Source organism: Tachysurus fulvidraco, chromosome 14, assembly GCF_022655615.1.
Source record: "Tachysurus fulvidraco isolate hzauxx_2018 chromosome 14, HZAU_PFXX_2.0, whole genome shotgun sequence".
NCBI classification, from domain to species: Eukaryota; Metazoa; Chordata; class Actinopteri; order Siluriformes; family Bagridae; genus Tachysurus; species Tachysurus fulvidraco.
The window spans coordinates 18,224,177-18,247,172 of NC_062531.1; the positions used below are offsets into that span (position 1 = coordinate 18,224,177).

Consider the following 22,996-nt stretch of genomic DNA (forward strand, 5'->3'; position numbering starts at 1 on the left):
CAAGCCAGTATTTAATGATGAATAACTGGCAAATGTTATTTGAGTTTATACATTTCAATTTATATTTTTTGACATGCAGGAAGTGATGCACATATTAAGTGCACAATAAAAAGACATTGAAAATGTTCATTGTAATAAACACTGTGACTGAAAGAACTGTGTTACATTTATTTATTTATTTATTTATTTATTTATTTATTTATTTATTTATTTACAAATGGTGGTTATTTCTAGTTCTCTTGGTGTTTTTCTGATTGAGCATATAGAGCAGCTGTGGCTCTTTGTTCTACACCTTAAAGGCTTTTGTATTTAACAACCAGATTTTCATTTATAATCTCTAGCTTTGAATACATTAATGTTGGCTCACAAGGTTACATACTTAAGATACAATGAGTTTAAAACATTTGTTATATATATATATATATATATATATATATAATATAGATATATATATATATATAGATAGATAGATATAAGTAGATATATATATAAGTATATATATATATATATATACGTATATATATATATATATATATATATAGATATATATACGTATATATATATATATATATATATATATATATATATATATATATATATATATATATATATACGTATATATATATATATATATATATATATATATATATATATATATATATATATATATATATATATATATATATATATATACATATATAAAATGCAAAAGATAGGAGAAGAAGTGCTAGTTGAAGTGTTTTCTGAATAAGTAGGTCTTCACTTGAAAATAGCCAGTGACTCAGCTGTCCGGACCTCTAGGGGAAGTTGATCGTTGATAGATCGGAGGGTGCGGGTTGCAGTGCAAGGAGTGATGAGAGCTTTTAGGTAAGAGGGAACTGATCCATTTTCACTACTAGACATAGCTGCCTGTAGTTTTGAAGGCTTTGTAGTTTTAAATAGAAACTATGTGACTTTGAGATTTCATTCTTTCAGTTGTTTTAGAACCTGCAATTAATTTAATTAGATATTACATTTACTGATGCATTCGATCTATTCTTCCATCCATCCATCCATCCATCAGTGTTAAGAAACCACATTTTCTTGTTCAGGGACACAATGGATCTGAAACCTATCCAGGGAACACTGGGCTTAAGGCAGGGAACACCCTTAATGGAATGCCAGTCTATCACAAGGCACTATGCAGACATGCATTTACTGACAAATATGGAGAGATCAGTTCACCACTCTATATGTTTTTTGGAAAAAGTACCTGGATGACCCAGAGGATATCCATGCCAAGATGGGGAATGGATAGCATTCACAGTTTGTAACAGCTCAAAACTGAACTGGAGACCCTGGAGCTGTGAGATCATACACATACTGCTGCAGATATGATTATTTGGGCTTTATGATAATGATAATATTTACATTGACTGAGCCCTAATAAGGTCAAGTGTACTACTAAATGCAAAAATCTTTGCACATCCTAGCATAGTGATACAGTGGCCTCTGTTTGTGATTGATTTCTTTCAAGAATTATTTAAAGTATCTACACAATTTAAACAACTATAACTGGATTAATCATTATTATTATTATTTAAAAATGAAACCGGTGAACTTGCACTGTAATGTCTTTTTATTTGTATATTTTTTTGTATATTTATCATTAACTTTGACATGCCAAGGAAGATGCCTACAGAGGGGAGCTCTGTATAAGCAGGCCAGGAACCTACTGACAAAAGAGATCAAAATAGCCAAAAGAAGCTACTCTGAAAAGCTGAAAAGCAGGTTTTCAGCTAACAATCCTGCATCAGTGTGGAAAGGCCTGCAAGGTATCACAAACTACAGGAGACCACCCCAACTGAAGCAAAGACTTGGCTGATGACCAGTACAGTACCAGCACTCCATCACTGGATTGAATGACTACAGACAGGCCTGTCGCTCTGACATCTGTCATCATGAAGACCTTTGAGCAGCTGGTATTGTCCCACCTAAAGTCTGTAACAGAACAGCTGCAGAACAGATTGGTGGATGATGCAGTCAACATGGGGATGCACATTCTGCAACACCTGGACTGCCCAGGGACATATGCCCAGATTCTGTTTGTCGACTTCAGTTTGGCTTTTGATGCAATATTTGGGAAATTCTACACTCCAAATGCCTGAAGCTCACTATACTCCCTGCCATCTGTCAGTGGATCACCAGCTTCCTGACAGGCAGGAAACAACAGGTGAGATTGGGCGGTTTTACCCCCAGCATTCGGACAGTACTCAGGGATGTGTCCTCTCCCTACTATTCTCCCTCTATACTAATGACTGCACGTCAAATGCAGTTGATACTACACTCATTGGACTCATCCAAGATGGCGACGAGTCTGCATATCAACAGGAGGTGAAGTGGTTGGTGCTATGGTGCAGTCAGAACAGCCTAGAGCTAAACAAACTCAAAATTGTGGAGATGACAGTGGACTTTAGGAAATACCCCTCAATACTACTCCCCCTCACATTATTCAACAGCCCTGTGTTATCTGTGGAGACCTTCGAGTTTTGGGCATTTCCCAATACCTGAAATGGGAGTGCAACATAAATTCCATTCTCAAAAATGTACTTTCCATGCCAATTAAGGAAGTATGGTCTGCCACAGGAGCTGCTGATGCAGTTCTACACTGCGGTCATTGAATCTGTCCTGTGAACATCCATCACCAACTGGTTTGGAGCAGCAACAAAACAGGACAGGAACAGACTGCAACACACAGCAGACTCCCCAAGACTTGTACCATACAAGAACCAGAGACCAGGCAGCAAAAATCACTACTGACCTTTTACACCCTGGACACAATCTCTTTCAGCTCCTCTCTTCTGGCAGGCACTACAGAACTTTGTTTACCAAAACTGCCAGACACAGGAACAGTTTCTTTCCCCAGGCAAGCACCCTCATTAACAACTCACCATAATTATATTCCCTGCTATCATATCTAAGTACTGCATTATCAGAACTGTTAGTCACCCCATCATCCATTTATGTTACAAACTATTGCTGCTGTATATTGTACAAAAATTCTAAAGTAAACTCTTTATCATGCCTGACACACAATGTTTTTATTTGCACTACCATGCACTTGCACACTTTATGTACATTACTGATCTGTCATATACCCTGTATTCCTCTTTAATACTCGTACTGTCTATATTGTCTCACATTCTTTGTATTTTCTTGTATAGTCTGTTTTGTCTTATCTTGACTGTTTTTGTATTGTATAGTCCAAGATAAATGTATAGTGTTATTTATGTGTGTACTTTTGAGAGTCACCAACAGCTGGAACCAAATTCCTTGTGTGTGTCAACACACTTGGACAAAAAATCTGATTCTGGTTGTAATGTCTAAGTGTTGCTTGCAGTTGTGAGCACTTGCACAAATTTTACCACTTGTGGTAATCTGAGGCACATTCTTTTCTTCCTTTCACTTGTGTTGGGTGATGAAACATCATAGTCGTTGTTACTTGCAAAAAATATCTTTTGGTGCAAGCATCAGGCTTTTTTTAACAGGAGTCTGCTTGCTTGATATTACTGTAAAATTAAGAAAATAATTCCAGTTATCATAGCTGACCAGTTTTCTTTCACGATGTAAGCAATACTAATACTGATAATTCTAGAATAAACTTACAGTATTTAAACTTCTAAACATTTATAAATCTAAATATTTGTTCTGCATATTTACTGATACTAAAGCTTCTGAAAAACACAGTGAATTCCTCATTGTAATTATGAACTCAGCTTTGTATCATTCTAAATACAATAACCATTCCTCCTCTTTACAGATGCAGATAGTAAAATCAGTGTCAAATTTGGTGTCCTTTTAAATGATGACCAGTTTGCCAACCTCTTTGAGGCACTCGTTGGAACATTGAAAGCAGCCAAGCGAAAGATCATTACATTTCAGGGTGAGCTCTTACTGCAAGGAGTTTATGATAATATTGATAGTATATTACTGCAGGATTGACCAGACAAACTGCCCTGTATCTTACTTTTCCAACAATATTTTTCCTGAGGGGAATGAGTACTTATTGACGATTGTGTTTTTAAATAAGCAATGGTGCTATCTTGTCACTAGGATTTTTTAAAATGGATATGTTTGTGATAACCGTTTAGATGGGTGATTGCAAATAAGATGTATTTTGCTTTTTTATTATTATACTTTTTTATTATTATTATATAATTATAGGAATACTATAGTGATGAAATCACAAGTATCTCAGGCAACATTATTTTGGTGCAGGTTGATTGTTTTTTTGTTTTTTTTTTTATTAAAAAAACAAAACAAAAACTGTTCCACCTGGTCAAATAGCTTATCTTTATTTTTCTTAAGGAATTAACAACAGATGTTTCAACAAAAGTACATATATTTATTTGCATAAATTAGGTATAGAATAAATTATCAGACATTTACATAAATGAACATTGAAGCCTTAATGTTGCTTTGTATAACTGGTAGTCTGGGGTAATGAAAACTGTAAAGGTTAACTTCAGGTGCCTTTTGTCAAGGTAGCTCCATTGTATTACAGTAATATCCCTGTAATGTGTAATATGCAGATCAGACAAGTAAATAGATAAGTGAGATGGTATATGCAATACACATAAACAATAATGCTGCAAATAAGCCATTCAGAATCAGAATCAGAATCAGGTTTATTGGCCAAGGAATTTGGTTCCAGCTGTTTGTGACTCTCAAAAGTACAGACATAAATAACACTACACTATACAAGATATTCTGACTGTAATCTGCCCTGGGGTCAGTGAGTCAAGAATCCTAAATTAGTATGGGGTATTACGGCTAAAAGGTCATAAAAACAGAAAATCAGGGATAGATTGACATATAGTTAATTGGATCATGTGATAGGATGGTAAAAAACGGAGTGAAACTAATTCAGTGTGAACTCTAGAGTGTACAGCACAGATACAAGATACACAGACATATAGCTTTATATAGATGTCCCACCTGATCATTTTCTCACATAGCCAAACACAACACACATTTATCCATGTCTCATGCATGTGACTTTTATTTTGACAGAATGGAAATTTACTAGGAAGTAAGATTAGCTAACGTGGGCATTGTTGCTTTTCATCCAAAACGTACTTTCAGTCTGATTGAATAAATCAAAGTTTAGACTAAGAATTGTTCATTTTTTTCTGTAGTGATAAATATAAAACAAGAGTGACAACCTAGGAATCAGAGGAGTCTCAGTGGTGACATGGATTTGAAGGTAGAGTAAAATCAGATTGTTGTGCGATTCTAAAATGTTGGTTGTCTAGCTGATTTCTTGACCATTAAGTAAAAAATAAATAAACAGTGCAAAAATTACACTAAATTCTGGTCATGCATTTAAGCAAACTGCCATTAATATTACCTATTTAATCACGATGATTTTTGTTGAACACAGAGGTTGTACATCGATAGAGATTATGTGCAATCGAATTTTGGAAATACTGGAATGATTTACTCCTGGCCTTTTGTGTTGCTACTTCCTTAACTATGGTGTCAGTTCGGATACATTGATGCAGCCTCTCTTAAGCTTGCTAACAATAAAAACAAGTGACCAGCAGTTTACTGAAATCCACAAGGTGTTGGTTCTCTGCACCGGAAGTGTTTATTTTAGGAAACGTTTATATTCTAAAGAAGCATGCCTTGTCCTTTGGTCCAGTTGGATGTAAACCCATTTTAATAACATGTTTAGTAATTTAGGGGATATACATTAATTCCAATGTTAATGACATTTATTTGTTGTGTAATTATTCATGGCGTCACTGAATTAAATTTTAACAAGGACTGGTCTAAATTAAATATTAACATATTTTAATACTTTAAGAACAAAGTGGGCTGAATGAAATTCACTGCATTTTGGCCTGAGTGCGTTTTAGTAAACCCGTTTGGGACATTTCATTGTTATGCTAACAGACAAGAAGCAATATGAATATAAGACAAAATACAATATAGCAGCAGAAGAGTACTTAAGTTAAAAAAAAACTTAACCTGAAACTTCAGAATACATACACAAAAAATAGATAATGTGCTAAATAGTTCAGAATATATATATATATATATATATATATATATATATATATATATATATATATATATATATAAGGAATGGACTAAGCAAAATTTAAAGTAATATGTTAATCCCCAAAGAAATATTGCAGAAAAGTTATTTTCATAGTTGTACAGTCGGATGGCTGCAGATAGAAAGAACCAGGTTGTGCTTCATTCTGCACACAAGGTATTTCTTTGTGCACTGTTTGTGATGAAGCCCAAATGAATGAGTGCTCATGATGAATGAGAAAATAAATGCTGCTAAGAATAACTGTCCCAATTTACCTGAATTTACCCTATAACAAGTATGAAAACTGCAAATATTTACACTACATATTGCTTGCAGAAAATGTCAACATAAATAATTAAAGCTTATGCTCAAGGCCAGCTAGTATAAAGGGGCTAACATGCATAACCCTTCCCTCTCAAGAAAGAATACATAAAAATTAAGGCATATATCTACATATATAGAGAGAGATTTTATGTTTTGTATCTACATTGTCATATTTATTACTATAAAATGGCTACTTACTGCTGTAAGTGGATTATTTCTGCCTTTAGTGGACCAAGGAACAAAAGCGCTACCAACAGTTGCAGCAGTGGATGCACTTTTCAGAATAACCCATGCCATCAACTTTGACTTTTACTAGGACAATATTATAAATTTTATTGTAAAAACAGCACATTTTAACATATAAATAAGTTGCATGTTATGTATATGTAAAATATTTTGAGAATAAGCAGTATTTGCCTTTGGTCAAATGAAAATGAGCTATGAAAATGTTATTTGGTTCATGCAAAATCCGATCTGTTCATTGATGAAGAAATTAGTCACTATGTTGTCAATATATTGTTTGATTGAATATGATACAATAATATATTGTAATATATTACATATACTATATGTTGTTAACATGAGTAAATAATGAGTCATTGAACAGCTTGGGATTCCTATAATGTCACTGCTAAGTACTTTACTTGTAAGAGTACTCTTAAGGATATGTAATCTTTGTGTGTTGCTACAATTCTTATATCTAAGAATTAGGTAAACTGTGTGTTACAAGGTAATGACCAGCCCTGAAGAGATCGCTGAGCTCTACCGGGAGCAGAGTCACTTCCCATCCCTGAGCCGTGCCGATGTGGGGCCAGTAATTACCTCTCAGTATGGAGGAAAGTACAGCAACATATCCACAGGTGGGCTTCCTGATCATCTGTAAGATAACATTCAGTTTACTGTGGCTTATCGATTGTATGGTTTAAATAAAAATTTTTGACAATCAAGACAGTACTACGTTAATCGTGATCAGTGGATTAATCCAGTTCCCTTTTTTACACTGCACATGCATCATAAGGAAATCTCTAAATTTCCTCAAATATATATTTTGTATGTTTATATTTTTTAAAGTCACTGGGAAATATATTCAAACTGTTTTTTATTGTCTCAAATTGCATCTCTTTTTTTTCTATTACAGTGCTAAAGTAAAAATACTCCCACATTACTTGCACATGTATGTATGTATGTATGTTGTATATATGTATGTTTTGTAATTTGTAAAGTATTGCAGCCAGCACTAAACTCTAGGACATGCTGTTACAGAAAATGAGTCATCTTTTAACCAATCAAAAATTCATCTGTACTATAACTGTTGTACTGAAAGCACTGAGGTGTCTGTTTTATTATTGTGAATATTGTTGTTTGATGACAAAATTGTAATGCTTTTAATTTTATATGTATATAATATAATATAATTTATTTATTTTCAAATAAAGAGTGGACTCAGCGGGATCTGGAAAGGAATGAGATTGTTAAATTTTGCCGGCAGTACGTTGTGTTTCATGATGACATATTGATAGTCTACTCTGGACCCTCTGGTAACTGCACAGAGATCACAGGAGAGTAGGTTTTCAAAGTTTACTGACTCTTTTTTCCACCATTTGAACATTTTGCACATCACATTTTACTAAAGAGTTCCACATGATCTGTGCACTATGCTTGCATCCAGGCTACTGAGCCAGGACTCTCCTTCTGGAGAGATGAAGGCTGTAGTGAGGGAGTGTTCCATTAAAGGAGAGGAAAAACAGTTTATTGAGGTGAGTCATTGTGAATATGGGTTTTGAATCTGAAAGAGTTCAACTTTTTTGCTGATGCTTCTGTATAGATGTTTGTTATACCTTCTATTATGTATCTGTTGGTATTCCTGCTTTACAGTTTGTTTTATAATTATATATTTGTAATTATTTTTTGCCTATAGCCTGATTTGTTGTTCTTGGAGTGTTCTGGTAACTTTTTGTTTTTTCAGATCTGGCATAAGAACAGTAAGATCAAAAGTCTCAACCTGACTGCACTGAAAAAGCATGGAAAGGTGTATGAAGATGGTAAGAGTTCTATAGTTTTCCTAAGTGGTTCTATGGGTTTATTATATAACCTATTTTTAACGTCATTAATATTTTATTTCACCGCATTTTTGAGCCCCAAGAATGTTTAAAATTCGTTTACCCAAAATTATAAACTGGAACAATTACATGTTTTTTTTTTTACCACTTAAACATAAATTTACATGGTACACTCACAAGCAAAATTTTAAACCTCAGCTGACAATGAAAATATTTGACTTTTCAGTGGTGTGAAAAAGTGTTGGCCCCCTTCCTGATTTTTTATTTTTTTGCATGTTTGTCACACTTTTGTTTCAGATCGTCAAACAAATTGAAATAATAGTCAAAGATAACACAAGTAAACGCAACATGCAGTTTTTAAATGAAGGTTTTTATTATTAAGGGAAAACAAAATCCAAACCTACATGGCACTGTGTGGAAAAAGTGCTTGCCCCCTAAACCTAATAACTAGTTGGGCCACCCTTAGCAGCAAGATTTGCGATAACTTGCAAATGAGTCCGTTACAGCGCTGTGGAGGAATTTTGGTCCACTCATATTCATTTGCAGAATTGTTGTAATTCAGCCACATTGGAGGGTTTTCGAGCCTTTTTAAGGTCATGCCACAGCATCTCAATAGGATTCAGGTCAGGACTTTGACTAGGGCACTCCAAAGTCTTCATTTTGTTTTTCTTCAGTCATTCTGAAGTGGACTTGCTGGTGTGTTTTGGATCATTTTCCTGCTGCAGAACCCAAGTTCACTTCAGCTTGAGGTCACGAACAGATTTTTTGTTAGACAGCAGCAAGTCTTCCAGGTCCTGAAGCAGCAAAACAGCCTCAGACCATCACACTAACACCACCATGTTGTACTGTTGGTATGATGCTCTATTTCTGAAATGCGTTGTTACTTTTACGCCAGATGTAATGGGACACACACCTTTCAAAATGTTAAACTTTTTTCTCTTCAGTCCACGGAGTATTTTCCCAAAAGTCTTGGGGATCATCAAGATGTATTCTTGCAAATCTGAGACGAGCCTTTATGTTCCATTTGCTCAGCAGCAGTTTTTGTCTTGGAACTGTGCGATGTGGGTCATTTTTGCCTAGTTTCTTTTTTATGGTGGGGTCATGAACACTGACCATAATTGCAAGTGAGGCCTGCAGTTCTTTGGATGCTTTGTAACATCTTGGATGAGTTGTTTGCTGTGCTCTTGGGGTAATTTTGGTCTGCCAGCCACTCCTGGGAAGGTTCACCACTGTCCCATGTTTTCGCCATTTGTGGATAATGGCTCTCACTATGGTTCACTGGAGTCCCAAAGCTTTTGACATTGCTTTATAACATTTCCAGAATGATAGATTTCAATTACTTTCTTTCTCATTTGGTCCTGAGTTTCTTTGGATCTTGGCATGATGTGTAGCTTTTGAGGATCTTTTGGTCTACTTCACTTTGTCAGTCAGGTCTTATTTAAGTCATTTCTTGACTGCGAACAGGTGTGGCAGTAATCAGGCCTGGGTGTGGCTAGAGAAATTGAACTCAGGTATGATAAACCACAGTTAAGTTATGATTAAACAGGGGGGCAAACACTCTTTCACACAGGGCCATGTGGGTTTGGATTTTGTTTCATTCTTCATTATTTTAAAATATTTAAATTTGTATAATGATCTGAAAAATTGTGACAAACGTGTAAAAAAATAAAAAAAAATCAGGAAGTGGCAAACATTTTTTCACACCACTATATGTTTATATATAAATATATGACTTTGCTTTGTTCTTTATCATTTATGTAGAACAGTTTGGCTGCTTGGTCTGGTCTCACTCTGAGACTCATCTCCTATATGTGGCTGAAAAAAAACGTCCCAAGACAGAATCTTACTTCCAGGTCTCAAACTTATGAAACTAATGAAACTGATAAACTGATACAGTATAAAAAAAAAAAAATTTTAATGGTAAAGCCCTACTTTTTCTATTGTTTCCCACATTAACAGTCTGAATCCAGTTTGCTAGGTGATGATGAGGCTGATAAGAAGGAAGATACTGTCAAGGTAAAAGCAATCAAATACCTTGAGTCATAATAGTGTATTTTCCTCTTGTTGTACGAATTTAAATTTAATATAAATTTATATCTTATATATTTTGTATCAGTTAGCACCTGGCTCTAGATGTTATTTAATTACTTATGCATATACAGTTGGTTATCAAAGAGATCAATTTATTTATTTTCTTTTTAAATTATTTTGCTAGCATGGTTTGTCCACTTGTCCTCTTAGCAGAAAGAGTATCTGCAAAGCAATACAGTACTTTTCTAACTGATTAAGTATGATAAATATTTATATCCTGATGGAGGGGTCATGACCAGGATAACAGGTGAGCCAATCAACTGGAAATGAATGGTTATTCTTAATTGTGAAAATTGTGAAACTCATATCTTAGTCACCATATCTCGATACAGATGAAAACCTATGCAGGAATTTCCAGTGACTTGACCGAGAACATTCTCTGTCACTACTATTAAGACACCAACTGTAGGAATATCTTTTCAAACAGTGTGATCAATGAGACCTCTTTGGGTCCATGAAGCAACAAACTATAAGGGTCTCTAGCTGTGAAAGGTTAAGGTTGAGAATCCCCTGTTTTAGAAAAAATGCTGTTAATGGTGTTTTTCTTATTTGTCAGCTACCTGTAAATACACATATTGTGCATTGTGTATCCATATATTTTATATTAGTTTAAACAACATTCCTCCTAAGAATAGTAATACATATTGTGTTTTCTAATGGTTTCATTTTCAGGGTAACCAATTTGTTTATTATGAGGACTGGGGTGAGACTTTGGTCAGTAAGAGCACGCCTGTTCTTTGCATTTTGGATATTGAAGGCAACAACGTTTCTGTCTTAGAGGGAGTACCAGATGATATTTCCCCTGGACAGGTGTGTGTGTGTGTGTGTGTGTGTGTGTGTGTGTGTGTGTGTTTATGTGTGTGTGTGTTTATGTGTGTGTGTGTGTGTGTACGCATGTGCATACAATCAAACAAGTCAATATGCATGTAAGCATACACAACCACTTTTGAACTATGTCTCTTAAGGTCATTTGTATAAACGCTTAACCCACAGGCATTCTGGGCTCCAAATGACACAGGTGTGGTGTTTTTAGGATGGTGGCACGAGCCATTCAGATTGGGCCTGAAATACTGCCCCAATAGAAGGTGAGAGAGTGAGTGAGCATGAGTATGTCTGTATGTATTTAAAATTAGAGTTCAAAATAATATTAAAGTATCACTTTATTATTGAGTTGTTAATAATAAAGTCAATTTTTTAAAAGATCAGTATATCATTTTTTAATCTAATTAACAGGTCACTCTTTCATATTTCATATTGAATGCAGGCCTAGTGGAATAACATAAAGATAAATATTTGGAAGAAAAAGTGCCCTAAGGAAGAAATGTAAGGACCATGGATTATGCATTGACCAGTTACTGTAGATATAGTCCAGTTATAGTCCTGTTAAGAATAATGGGGAGCCAATAGTTTTTTGGATAACATATAAAATGAACATACAGAGAATAGTTTAGAAAGTCATAAAAGCCATCTTTCCAATATGTTTTAAAACTGAAACCCATGAAGTTCTTACACTTTCAGTGACAATGGAAATCCAGTTCCTGTTATTCCTGTAGTTGTTCCAGTATCCTCTCGGTGACAAAGGGCTGGTGTGCCCTTAGGTTTTCATTATCACCAAACAGTAGCCACAGATAAATGCTTGTGCTCCAAAGTATAATGATTAAACAGTGGCATCTACTTAATGTCAAGGGTCTCATTCCTGCCAGTGAGCATTTTTCTGGCTAGTGGTGTCAGTTGATATGCACCTATGTAGTGCTAATAATTAAAGTTTCCCTTTGAGATCTTCAAACCAAGGTTAAATATGCATTCTCTGAGTAACCCTCATTTATTCTGGAGTAACTATAATGTAGCACTTTTGATTATACTGTACATATCTCTTACTCATAGTTATTTATTGTTAGTCATAGATAAAAATACCTTTTTAAAGTTTACTTTAAAATACCTTTTTGAAATTGAGTTTAACACAGAGAATCCTTCCTCTCAAATTAAATAAATTGGCCTAATGTATTAAGCTGAATTTCAACAAATCTGTCTGAAGATTGTGTATAGGAACATTTACACAAGAAATTTTGTGGCCATGAAATCCTGTGATTTCTGGAAAAACGTATGCATCATACTTGTATCATATGCTTTGTGTTCATGGTGACATTGGTATAGTGTAGGCCTTTTTTTCATTGTAAGGGATTTTATTTTTTACTTAATTCATACTTAAATCACCTTTTCTGTAATTTGTCTCTAGATTTTGTCAAATGCTGTTATGTTGTTTTGTTTTGGGTCAGAATAACTTCTGTGCCTGCCTTTCTGCTTTTTCTTTGCTGTTTAGTAGTCATTTTGTGCTTCCAGCCATCTTTGTGCTTTACTTTTTGTGGAGTTTGTGAATGCAAATAAGCTGTGTTGGGATAGCTCATTGCACTTTAGAGGTGATTGGCATTCATGAACATGACTAAATCAGTGTTTTTTTTTTTTTTTTTGCTCTTTGTTGCTTGTGCAAACATTTACACAGCTTTACTGAAAGTGTAATGATTAATCATTTTCTAAATGCCCAAAGAGATATTTTGGCTGACATATTGACAGCAATTTCAAAATCTCATTCGTAAGGTAATTTATTTTTGTCTGTGTATTAGGTCTTCTCTCTTTTATGTGGATCTTACTGGTGGAAAATGTGGTATGCAATACAACTTTACTTAAGTAATGTAATGTTTAAAAATTTATTTTTGTTTCATGGGTATCTGTATGTTACATCTTTCTTTGCCTTTTCTCTTCTTTTAGAACAGTTGTCTGACTCTGCTGCAGTCTGCTCTCCTCGTCTAAGTCCAGATCACTGCCGCATTGTCTATTTTCAGTGTGATGTTTATGGCCCACATCAGCAATGCAACAAGCTTTGCATGGTACGTTTGTGTACCTATGTGTTGTGTATCCTAGCTGGAGAGATTGTATAATTACTATTTATTTGTTTGTTTATTTATTTTGCAGTATGACTGGTATACAAAGAAGACATCAGTTGTAGTTGATGTTGTCAAGAGAAGCAGAGAAGGTACACTGGTCTACAATCACTAAAAAAAACTTGGGTTTCTGGTGTTTTTTTTATTTATTTATTTTTTTATTAATTACGATATTAAGGTGTATTTATTTATTTAGTTTTTCATTTGTAATTTATATACAGGTGGATTTACTGGTATCTACAGCTCCATGCTGTCTCCTCAGTGTTGGTCAGCTGACAGCCAGAGAATTCTTATATCATCTGCTCAGAGAAGCCGCAAGGTACACTGACAAATAGATGGCTCTTGCCATTATAATTTTGTTTACACAACAGGGCAAATCTGATCGATTTCTGGAGCCTGCTTTTTTGCATTTTTTTAAACCCTGTGTGTACATTACAATTGAGCACTTAGTCTGTTTTGCAATGTATACAGTCTATACACAGTATGTACTTATGATCATTTGTATACAGTCTGTGGATTTTTCTTTGACGGCTTTAAATGCTGGAGTTTTTCTGTATAATTTTTGTCACAAATCTTTGAAGCTGAGAATTGCATGCATTTACAGATTTTGATAGTCTTTACCAGCATTTCCCAAAATTCTAACCGGATTTGGATCCATGTGTCGTGTGGCTTTAATCATTTAAGGCAAAGATTCCAACTGCAGAAAATCAACCTGTACCTATTTTTGACAACCTGTACCTATAAATCTAACCTAATTTCATGTTTACTTATAAAGACCGTCTCTTTGCCTTTTAATTGCTTGAGATGGTAAATCAGTAGTTATCTCTTACTACTTCTAATAATTAAAATTTTATTTTGTTTTTCAGGACCTACTAGTGGTTGATACTTCCACAGGCCATGTAACATCTCTCACCTCTAGTAGGTTCATCATTGTTATTTCTTATGCACACATCACCCCATGATTCTGTGTAATTATAATTGTTGTTTTATAACTTTTCTTTCTTAGAGTTAGACATGGGAAGTTGGTGCTTGCTGACTATCCACAGAGATTTGATGGTGGTCAGCTGCTCATCTCCAAACTGTCCTCCAAGTCTGGTAAAAAATAAAAAGCATTTATTCAATTCAGCCACTCATGTGGTGGCAGCAAAATGCACAATTCAAAAATAGTTCATTTTGACATCAAAATTCAAAATGTTTAGAATGGTTGATGGTGCCAGGTTTTCTTGTTTGAGTATTTGGAGACTGCTAAGCTCCAGGGATTTTCACACACAACAGTCTCTAGAGTTTAGACTGACTAGTGAAAAAAGTGAGCATCAGTTATGTACATGCAAAAATGCCTTTGTTGATGATATATATCATAAGAGAGGCTTGTTTGAGCTGAGAGGGAGGCTATGGTAACTTTAACAACCACTGTTGGTGGTCAGAAAAGCTTCTCGGTATACATAACATACAGAACTCCTCTCATTCTCTGCAATAATAGAAATACTATATTTGAGAATAGTATATGCATTGACTTGTATTTACTTGTCTCATGCTACCTTTCAAATAGGATAGCCTTTATCACTTAAATGTTACCCGAATAACTTTCTAGGCAGCTGCCTTTTAAATAGCACTGAGTATTGATGTGTCTGCAATAACAATATAATGGACTTTGTAAATTGACTGTACAATATATAGCTATTCCCCTGAAAAAACATTCAACAACAAAGTAGTCATGCTAACGAAATGTTTTCCTGTCTGTAGAGGGTGGGCTTTTTGCCAGCAAGTGGCTCAGAAGAAGAGGTGTCATGGGTGACACTAGAGGATGCTGTAATGCAGCCTGAATTTGACTGGCAGGTTCTTAGTTTCACCCCACCTCCAGAGGAGGACAACAAACAATACCGTGAGTTTAGAGTCTGTATTAAATGTCTAAACCTAGTGATGAATACAGAATGATTTACAGGCAGACAGACAAATATGGACAGCCACCCACATCCAAACACTGGTTACATATAGTAGTGTGATTCTGAGGAAATGATAACCAGGGAATTGAATATCACAAGTACTACACATGTTTTATGACTATAATGGTAGTCATTTCTACTTCTATACAACAATATATCCATTCTGTTGTTCAGTGCCCCTGATGGGTTAGAGAAATTGTCACGTTTTAATGGATGATGTAAAAGTTTCACTGCAAGTGAAAAAAATTTGATCTAATTACAAGAAGTGAGAACATTGGTTACTTGCCCTTTATGAAGCATATTAATAAATCTGAAGTTACCATATGTAAACCCATTATCTCTTGCTCCTGAGCAAATAAACCAAATCATGTAAAACATAATACTGATGATAACTTTATACACAGCGGTGATAGTTGAACCAATTCAGTGCATGAATCCCAAGACACCCAACTCCAGTGTGTAGTGTTTAGAGTTATGAAGTCATTTTATTTGTATCTTTATTTATTCAATGCAAAAATGAAATAAAACCTAAATAAAAAACAAGGAAAGCACAGAACCCATGGATTATTTTTTCTACCAAAAGTTGCCTTTGGGGCTTCTATAAATTCTATTTATAAAATATTTTATATTTTATATTGAATCTAGAATTAAGTATTTTTTTATTTTTTTATACTATGTAGCTGGTCTGGACTTTGATGCCATTCTACTGAAACCAAAGAATGTGAAAGAGGGAACAAAACTACCACTTGTTGTCAAACCACATGGTAAGTTCTCAAAATAATCTGGAAATGAGCAGATTAGTTATGTTTTATTAAGATTTATATGATTTAAGAAGGCTTTAAATGTTAAATGTCTGAAGTGGAGAAAAGTAAAAAATACCTGTCTGTCCTGTTCGCCAGGTGGACCTCACGCAGTAATAGTGACAGAGTGGCTCTTAGGCTCAGCAGTTCTCTGCAGGATGGGTTTTGGTGTCTTACATGGTAAGTCTATTTACTGAACAACCATTAATTGTTGTTGTTGATTCACATTGCCTTGCAAAGTGGCACATAATTGTGAAGTGGAAAGAAAATGATAAATGGTGTACAAATTTTTTTTTTACAAATAAATATCTGAAAAGTGTGGCGTGCATTTGTATTCAGCCCCACTGAGTCAATACTTTGTAGAACATTTCGCTGTAATTACAGCTGCAGGTCTTTTGGAGTATGTCTCTACCAGCTTTGCACATCTACATAGTGAAATCTAGGCCCATTCTTCTTTGAAAAATAGCTCAAGCTCTGTCAGATTGGATGGCGAGCGTCTGTGAACAGAGATTTTCAAGTCTCGCCACAGATTCTCAATTGGATTTAGGTCTGCACTTTGACTGGGCCATTCTAACACATGAATATGCTTTGATCTAAACCACTTCATTGTAGCTCTGGCTGTAAGTTTAGGGTCATTGTCTTGCTTGAAGGTGAACTTCCAACCTAGTCTTAAGTCTTTCGCAGACTCTAACAAGGTTTTATCTAAGATTGCCCTGTAATGCTCCCCTTGCACGGCCTGTCAGTTTAGGTGGACGGCCATGTCTTGGTAGGCTTGCATTTGTGCCATACTCTTTGCATTTTCGGATGATGGATTGTACAATGCTCCGTGAGATGTTCAAGGCTTGGGATATTAATTTATAACTTAACCCTGCTTTAAACTCCTCCACAACTTTATCCCTGACCTGTCTGGTGTGTTCTTTGGTCTTTATGATGCTGTTTGTTCACTAATGTTCTATAACACACTTCTGAGGGTTTCACAGAACAGCTGTACAGTATTTATACTGAGATTAAATTACACACAGGTGGATTTTATTTAGGGGTACCGGAGTAAAGGGGGCTGAATACAAATGCACACCACACATTTCAGATATTTATTTGTAAAAAAAATTTGGACACCATTTATAATTGTCATTCCCCTTCACAATTAAAGTATGTGCCACTTTCTTTTGGTCTGTTTCATAAAATCCCAATTTAATACTTGTGGTTGTAACATGTCAAAATGTGGAAAATTTCATTGGGTATGAATACTTTTGCAAGGCACTGTATGTTTCTCACCCTGATTGCTGCATTTAGGATATGGAGGCTAATTATACTTAAGCCTTATAGTTTTGAATGATGCTTTGAATAAGCTGTGAACAAGCTGTGAACTTTACATAATGATGGTAGTCTGCTGCCTGTGATTTTACTGTAACTGAAGTTCAGACTGTATCACAATAGCCTGAACTTGCCTTGATAAAAAACAAAATTATTGTTAGTTTACAAGGCAATATTCATAGTAGGGATTTTTTTAATAATCCACAGTTTAAAGCCTGGTGATTTTTTTTTTTTTTTTTTTTTTTTTTAAAACTCAAATCAGATGGTTGGATGCTTATGTGTTACTGTGTGTTAAAGCATCTGTTCAGATTATGTACTAGAAAAATAAAAAAGCTTCTCTTGTGTAGTTGATTGTAAAATGAAATTGATTGAAAAATGTGATTTGCCTAATTCAGGTTTCTTTCAGTTAATTACAGAGGCTCTATTGGCTATGGTCAGGACAGTGTCTACTCTCTGCCTGGAAATGTCGGCACCCAAGATGTCAAAGATGTACAGGTAAAAACGCAGATGTGTAATTCAAGCAATTCTGTTTTTACCATCACTAACTAAGAACAAGTAATAATGATTGTAAAAATGGCACTGTGTCGAATGCTGAGTAGACTCTATGGAAACTATCGTTTTTGGTTTTTTGGGGGGTTTTTTATCAGTATGTGGCATTATGTTTGTTTAACATTTTATACATCTATAAAAATAATACATCTTTATTTATGTATTTTATTTAGATTTTGTAAAATGGTAGAGATAGTAAATCTGCACGCATTATAAAAGTGCCTCATTAATATTTTTGTTGTGGTTGCATTTCAGTTTGCTGTTGAAAGCATTTTAAAGCGGGGCGACTTCGACAGAGAGAAGGTTGTTGTTATAGGGGGCTCCCATGGAGGATTCTTGGCTTGTCACCTAATTGGTCAATACCCAGAATTTTACAAAGCATGTGTTGCTCTGAATCCAGTCACCAACCTGGCATCCATGATTGGCAGTACTGACATTCCTGACTGGTAATAAGAGAACAGCTGGTCTGTCTCTCATTTTATCCTTGTACTTCTCTTTCATGGGGTTGTAAAATATGATCCATTTCAAGTTTTAGGTGTTAATTTTTAAGATTTAAAATGAAGGCATTCATTCACAAAAAACAGGTGCTTTACTTGCCTTTTTAAAAAAGACCTACAGTAATTAAATTGGGATCTATGTAACGCGGCAAAAATATTCCTTGTAATTTCAGTAAAATATAGTATATGGTGCTTTCAGTAAGAAAAAAGGGTAGTTCAATTACTGCTGTGTGGCATCTGTTACATAAATCAGTTTTTCACTTCTTCTTCTTGTGGGTTTTTATTTTTGTATCTGTGTGCAGGTGTATGGTGGAAGCTGGATTTGATTATAACACTAATACCATGCTGAGCTCTACTATGCTGGAGCAAATGTTAAACAAGTCACCCATCAAACATGTCACACAGGTCAGTTTGTATTTTGTTCAAATTTTCTATCCCTTTCATTATTCACTGGCTAAATATATCAACCATATTAACTTGCCTCACTCTCAGTTGCTGAAGCCCAGACCTGTACCAGAGAAGTGACGTTATCAGTTTATTTTCTATAAAACATGAGCACAACAGTTTAAATACAACACATGAGTTGGTCAAACAGAAATGTCAAAGTATAGCCAAACTAATATTCTTGGTATATTTGAAAAATAAGTAGACACAAAAATGTGCACCTATATCTTCATGCAGAGAACTGAATATGGGGAGCATTCTTATGTTCTTAGTTATGTGCAATTTGTAACCCCATTTCACATGTTGAATTTTCACATTTCAATGACTTTAATATTTACTTAAAATAGAGTTTTTAGACCCTATTTAAAAATAAATATGGCAAAAAAAGTGACCAGCATTCTTTTTTCACTGTAAAAGTAGAGATGTAAATATACTATTTCTATATACAGTGTTTAGCTTACCACAAATAACCATACAGGAAGTTATACTATAGTTAACCTAATGGTAATATAACAGCTCTTTGAGCTTTAACATAAATTTTACTTACCCCAGTAGTGTTTATCAGACAAACAAAAGGTATTATGAGTTAAATGACAGGCAATAAATATGACTTTTTACAAGGATGCAATTACAGACATATTTTTAAGTCTAGGATTAAAGATAATTGTTAGATTGTTAGTTTTTCTCTGATTTTTTTAGATCCATTCAGGTAGAAAACTTTGGAAAATGTATATGGGTTTAATGAAGCTTCAGTACATATAGCCAAATGTTAATGCTCCATAAACAAGTATATACAATTAAACAATGCATTTTTTGTTTCCAAGCATACAGAATTCAGGATAAGGTAGTTTATGCAGTATGATAAGTATGTATTCAGCTCAGTTTTTTCTGTCTCTCCTTAGGTTAAGACTCCTGTGCTGCTTACCTTGGGAGCAGAGGATAAGCGTGTGCCTAATAAGCAGGGCATTGAGTACTACAAAGCTCTGAAGGCTTTGCAAGTACCTGTCAGGTAAAAAAGTCCTGCTTTTGATAATTATTTAATGTGTTATACAAGAAGTGGCTTCTACACTGCTTACTAGAGTCAGATATATACAGTATACATACATACATATATACAATATTATTTTTTGCACGTCTGTCACACTTTAATGTTGAAGATCATCAAGCAAATTTAAATATTAGTCAAAGATGACACAAGTTATCTTAGTGAAGGTTATTATTATTAAGGGAAAACAAAATCCAAACCTACATGGCCCTATGTGGAAAAAGTGACTTGTCCCCTAGACCTAATAACCGGTTGAGCCACACTAGCACACTTAACTGCATGTTGTATTTACTTGTGTTATCTTTGACTAATATTTAAGTTTGTTTGATGATCTGAAGCATTAAAGTGTGACATACAAAAAAAATCACTTTTTCACACCTTTTTGTGAATGTGTATGCATACGTACGTGCACACACATACGGTGAGGGGAAAAAAAATCTCATGCTGATTTTGTATGTATGCCCACTGACAAAGAAACTATCAGTCTATAACTTTAATAGTTAAACTTAATTTTTTTAACAGTGTGACAGAATAACAACAAAAAATCCAGGAAAATGCATTTCAAGAGTCATAAATTGATTTGCATTTTAATGAATGAAACTCGTATTTGACCCTTGACAACGTATTCGACCCTTACATTTGAAATACGTATTTGACCATTGACAAAACTTGACTTTTTACTTGGTGGCAAAACCCTTGTTGACAATCAATATGTTTTATATACACGTATAAATATATATAAATATATATTTTTTTTTTTTTTGTCCTTAGGTTGTTGTGGTATCCAGATAACAACCACTCTCTGTCCAAAGTTGATGCTGAATCAGATGGATTTATAAACATTGCACTGTGGATCATCCAGCATCTCCATCTATAATCACCAGAGACATCAGATATAAGATAATAATAAATTTAATCAGATGACACAAGCTGTTGTCAGGTTTATTAAGGTTGTGAAGATGATAATTAAGAGTGTCTTATCCAATTTGTTAGACTGCAAGTCGTTAAAAATATTGTACAGCTACACTAATGTTTTACATCAAGTTTAAAAGAGACCTTTAAACAGTAGTAGTACTACACACACATACATACATACACATACACACACATACAAATATACACACACAGTGGGGAGAACAAGTATTTGATACACAAGTATTTGATTTTGGCCCACTCTTCCATATAGACCTTCTCCAGATCCTTCAGGTTTCGGGGCTGTCGCTGGGCAATACGGACTTTCAGCTTCCTCCAAAGATTTTCTATTGGCTTCAGGTCTGGAGACTGGCTAGGCAACTCGAAGGACCTTGTTGAAGGACTTAGTTGCACAGGCTGTGTGTTTTGGGTCGTTGTCATGCTGGAAGACCCAGCCATGACCCATCTTCAGTGCTCTTACTGAGGGGAGGAGGTTGTTGGCCAAGATCTCGCGATACATGGCCCCATCCATCCTCCCCTCAGAACGGTGCAGTCGTCCTGTCCCCTTTGCAGAAAAGCATCCCAAAGAATGATGTTTCCACCTCCATGCTTCACGGTTGGGATGGTGTTCTTGGGGTTAAACTCATCCTTCTTCCTTCAAACATGGCGAGTGGAGGTTAGACCAAAAAGCTTTATTTTTGTCTCAACAGACAACATGACCTCCCATTCCTCCTCTGGATCATCCAGTTGGTCATTGGCAAACTTCAGACAGGCTTGGACATGTACTGGCTTAAGCAGGTGGACATTGTGTGTGCTGCAGAATTTTAATCCATGACTGCGTAGTGTGTTACTAATGGTCTCTTCGGGTCATTGACCAGGTCCTGCTGTATTGTTCTGGGCTGATCCCTCACCTTCCTCATGATCATTGACACCCCACAAGGTGAGATCTTGCATGGTGCCCCAGACCGAGGAAGATTGACCGTCATCTTGAACATCTTACATTTTCTAATAATTGCACCAACAGTTATTGCCTTCTCACCAAGCTGCTTGCCTATTGTCCTGTAGCCCATCCCAGCCTTGTGCAGGTCTACAGTTTTATCCCTGATATCCTTACACAGCTCTCTGGTCTTGGCCATTGTGGGGAGGTTGGAGTCTGTTTGATTGTGTGGACAGGTGTCTTTTATACAGTTAACGAGTTCAAACTGGTGCAGTTAATACAGGTAATGAGTGGAGAACAGGAGGGCTCTTAAAGAAAAACTAACAGGTGTGTAAGAGCCGGAATTCTTACTTTTTGGTAGGTGATCAATGACTTATGTCATGCAATAAAATGCAAATTAATTATTTAAAAATCTTACAATGTGATTTTCTGGATTTTTGTTTTATATTTCGTCACTCAAAGTTGAAGAGTACCTATGATATAAATTACAGACTTCTACATGCTTTGTAAGTGTGCAAACCTGCAAAATCGCCAGTGTATCAAATACTTGTTCTCCCCACTGTATAGTACTTATGATTGCCTTGCATATTTAAATTCAAATATAAGATGATGATAAATTTAATTTGATGAAACAAGCTGTTGTCAGGTTTATTAAGGTTGTGAAGATGATAATTAAGGGTGTCCTATCCAATTTGTTTGTATGCAAGTTGTTAAAAATTTTGCTACACTAATGTTTTACATAAAGTTTAAAAGAGACCTTGAAACAGTACTAGTACTACACAGCAGCTTGTTACAGCCATTGTTTTAAAGCTCATTAAGCTCTCATTCTCTCTCTCTCTCTCGTGCGCTCTTTTTCTCTCATTTGTTCAGAAGGCAAATTACCACATCCTTAATGGTTCTTTCTTTTGTCAAAGTTTGATACATTCTGGATAATCCTTGTTCCTTTTAAAAATAAAGGTGTTTATTTGCATTTTTTATTAAAATTTGTATTTTATTCAGCATGGTCTAATTTTGTGTTTTAGACAGTTATCTATAGACAGTCACTATCATGACACCTGT

At 35.0% G+C, this 22,996-nt stretch overlaps 1 protein-coding gene across 5 annotated transcripts; it reads left to right on the forward strand.

The window, feature by feature from the left end:
- Positions 1-3,770: 3,770 nt before the first annotated feature.
- On the forward strand, positions 3,771-22,907 carry LOC113656077 (acylamino-acid-releasing enzyme). Of its 5 annotated transcripts, none has more exons than XM_027167065.2 (24): positions 3,771-3,922; positions 5,178-5,245; positions 7,137-7,266; positions 7,843-7,969; positions 8,076-8,163; positions 8,373-8,448; positions 10,228-10,319; positions 10,426-10,482; positions 11,230-11,367; positions 11,551-11,642; positions 13,179-13,219; positions 13,324-13,442; positions 13,528-13,588; positions 13,718-13,815; positions 14,363-14,414; positions 14,503-14,591; positions 15,240-15,378; positions 16,120-16,203; positions 16,339-16,419; positions 17,960-18,048; positions 18,358-18,548; positions 18,902-19,004; positions 19,946-20,052; positions 20,860-22,907. In XM_027167065.2, exons 2-24 carry the CDS (start codon positions 5,234-5,236, stop codon positions 20,963-20,965), a joined length of 2,172 nt encoding a protein of 723 aa, XP_027022866.1. In that variant the 5' UTR covers positions 3,771-3,922; positions 5,178-5,233; the 3' UTR covers positions 20,966-22,907. The 5 variants fall into 5 exon arrangements, with proteins under 5 accessions (XP_027022866.1, XP_027022868.1, XP_027022863.1 ...); XM_027167062.2 differs by lacking the exon at positions 3,771-3,922 and adding an exon at positions 4,711-4,770; XM_027167064.2 differs by lacking the exon at positions 3,771-3,922 and adding an exon at positions 5,053-5,071.
- Positions 22,908-22,996: the final 89 nt, after the last annotated feature.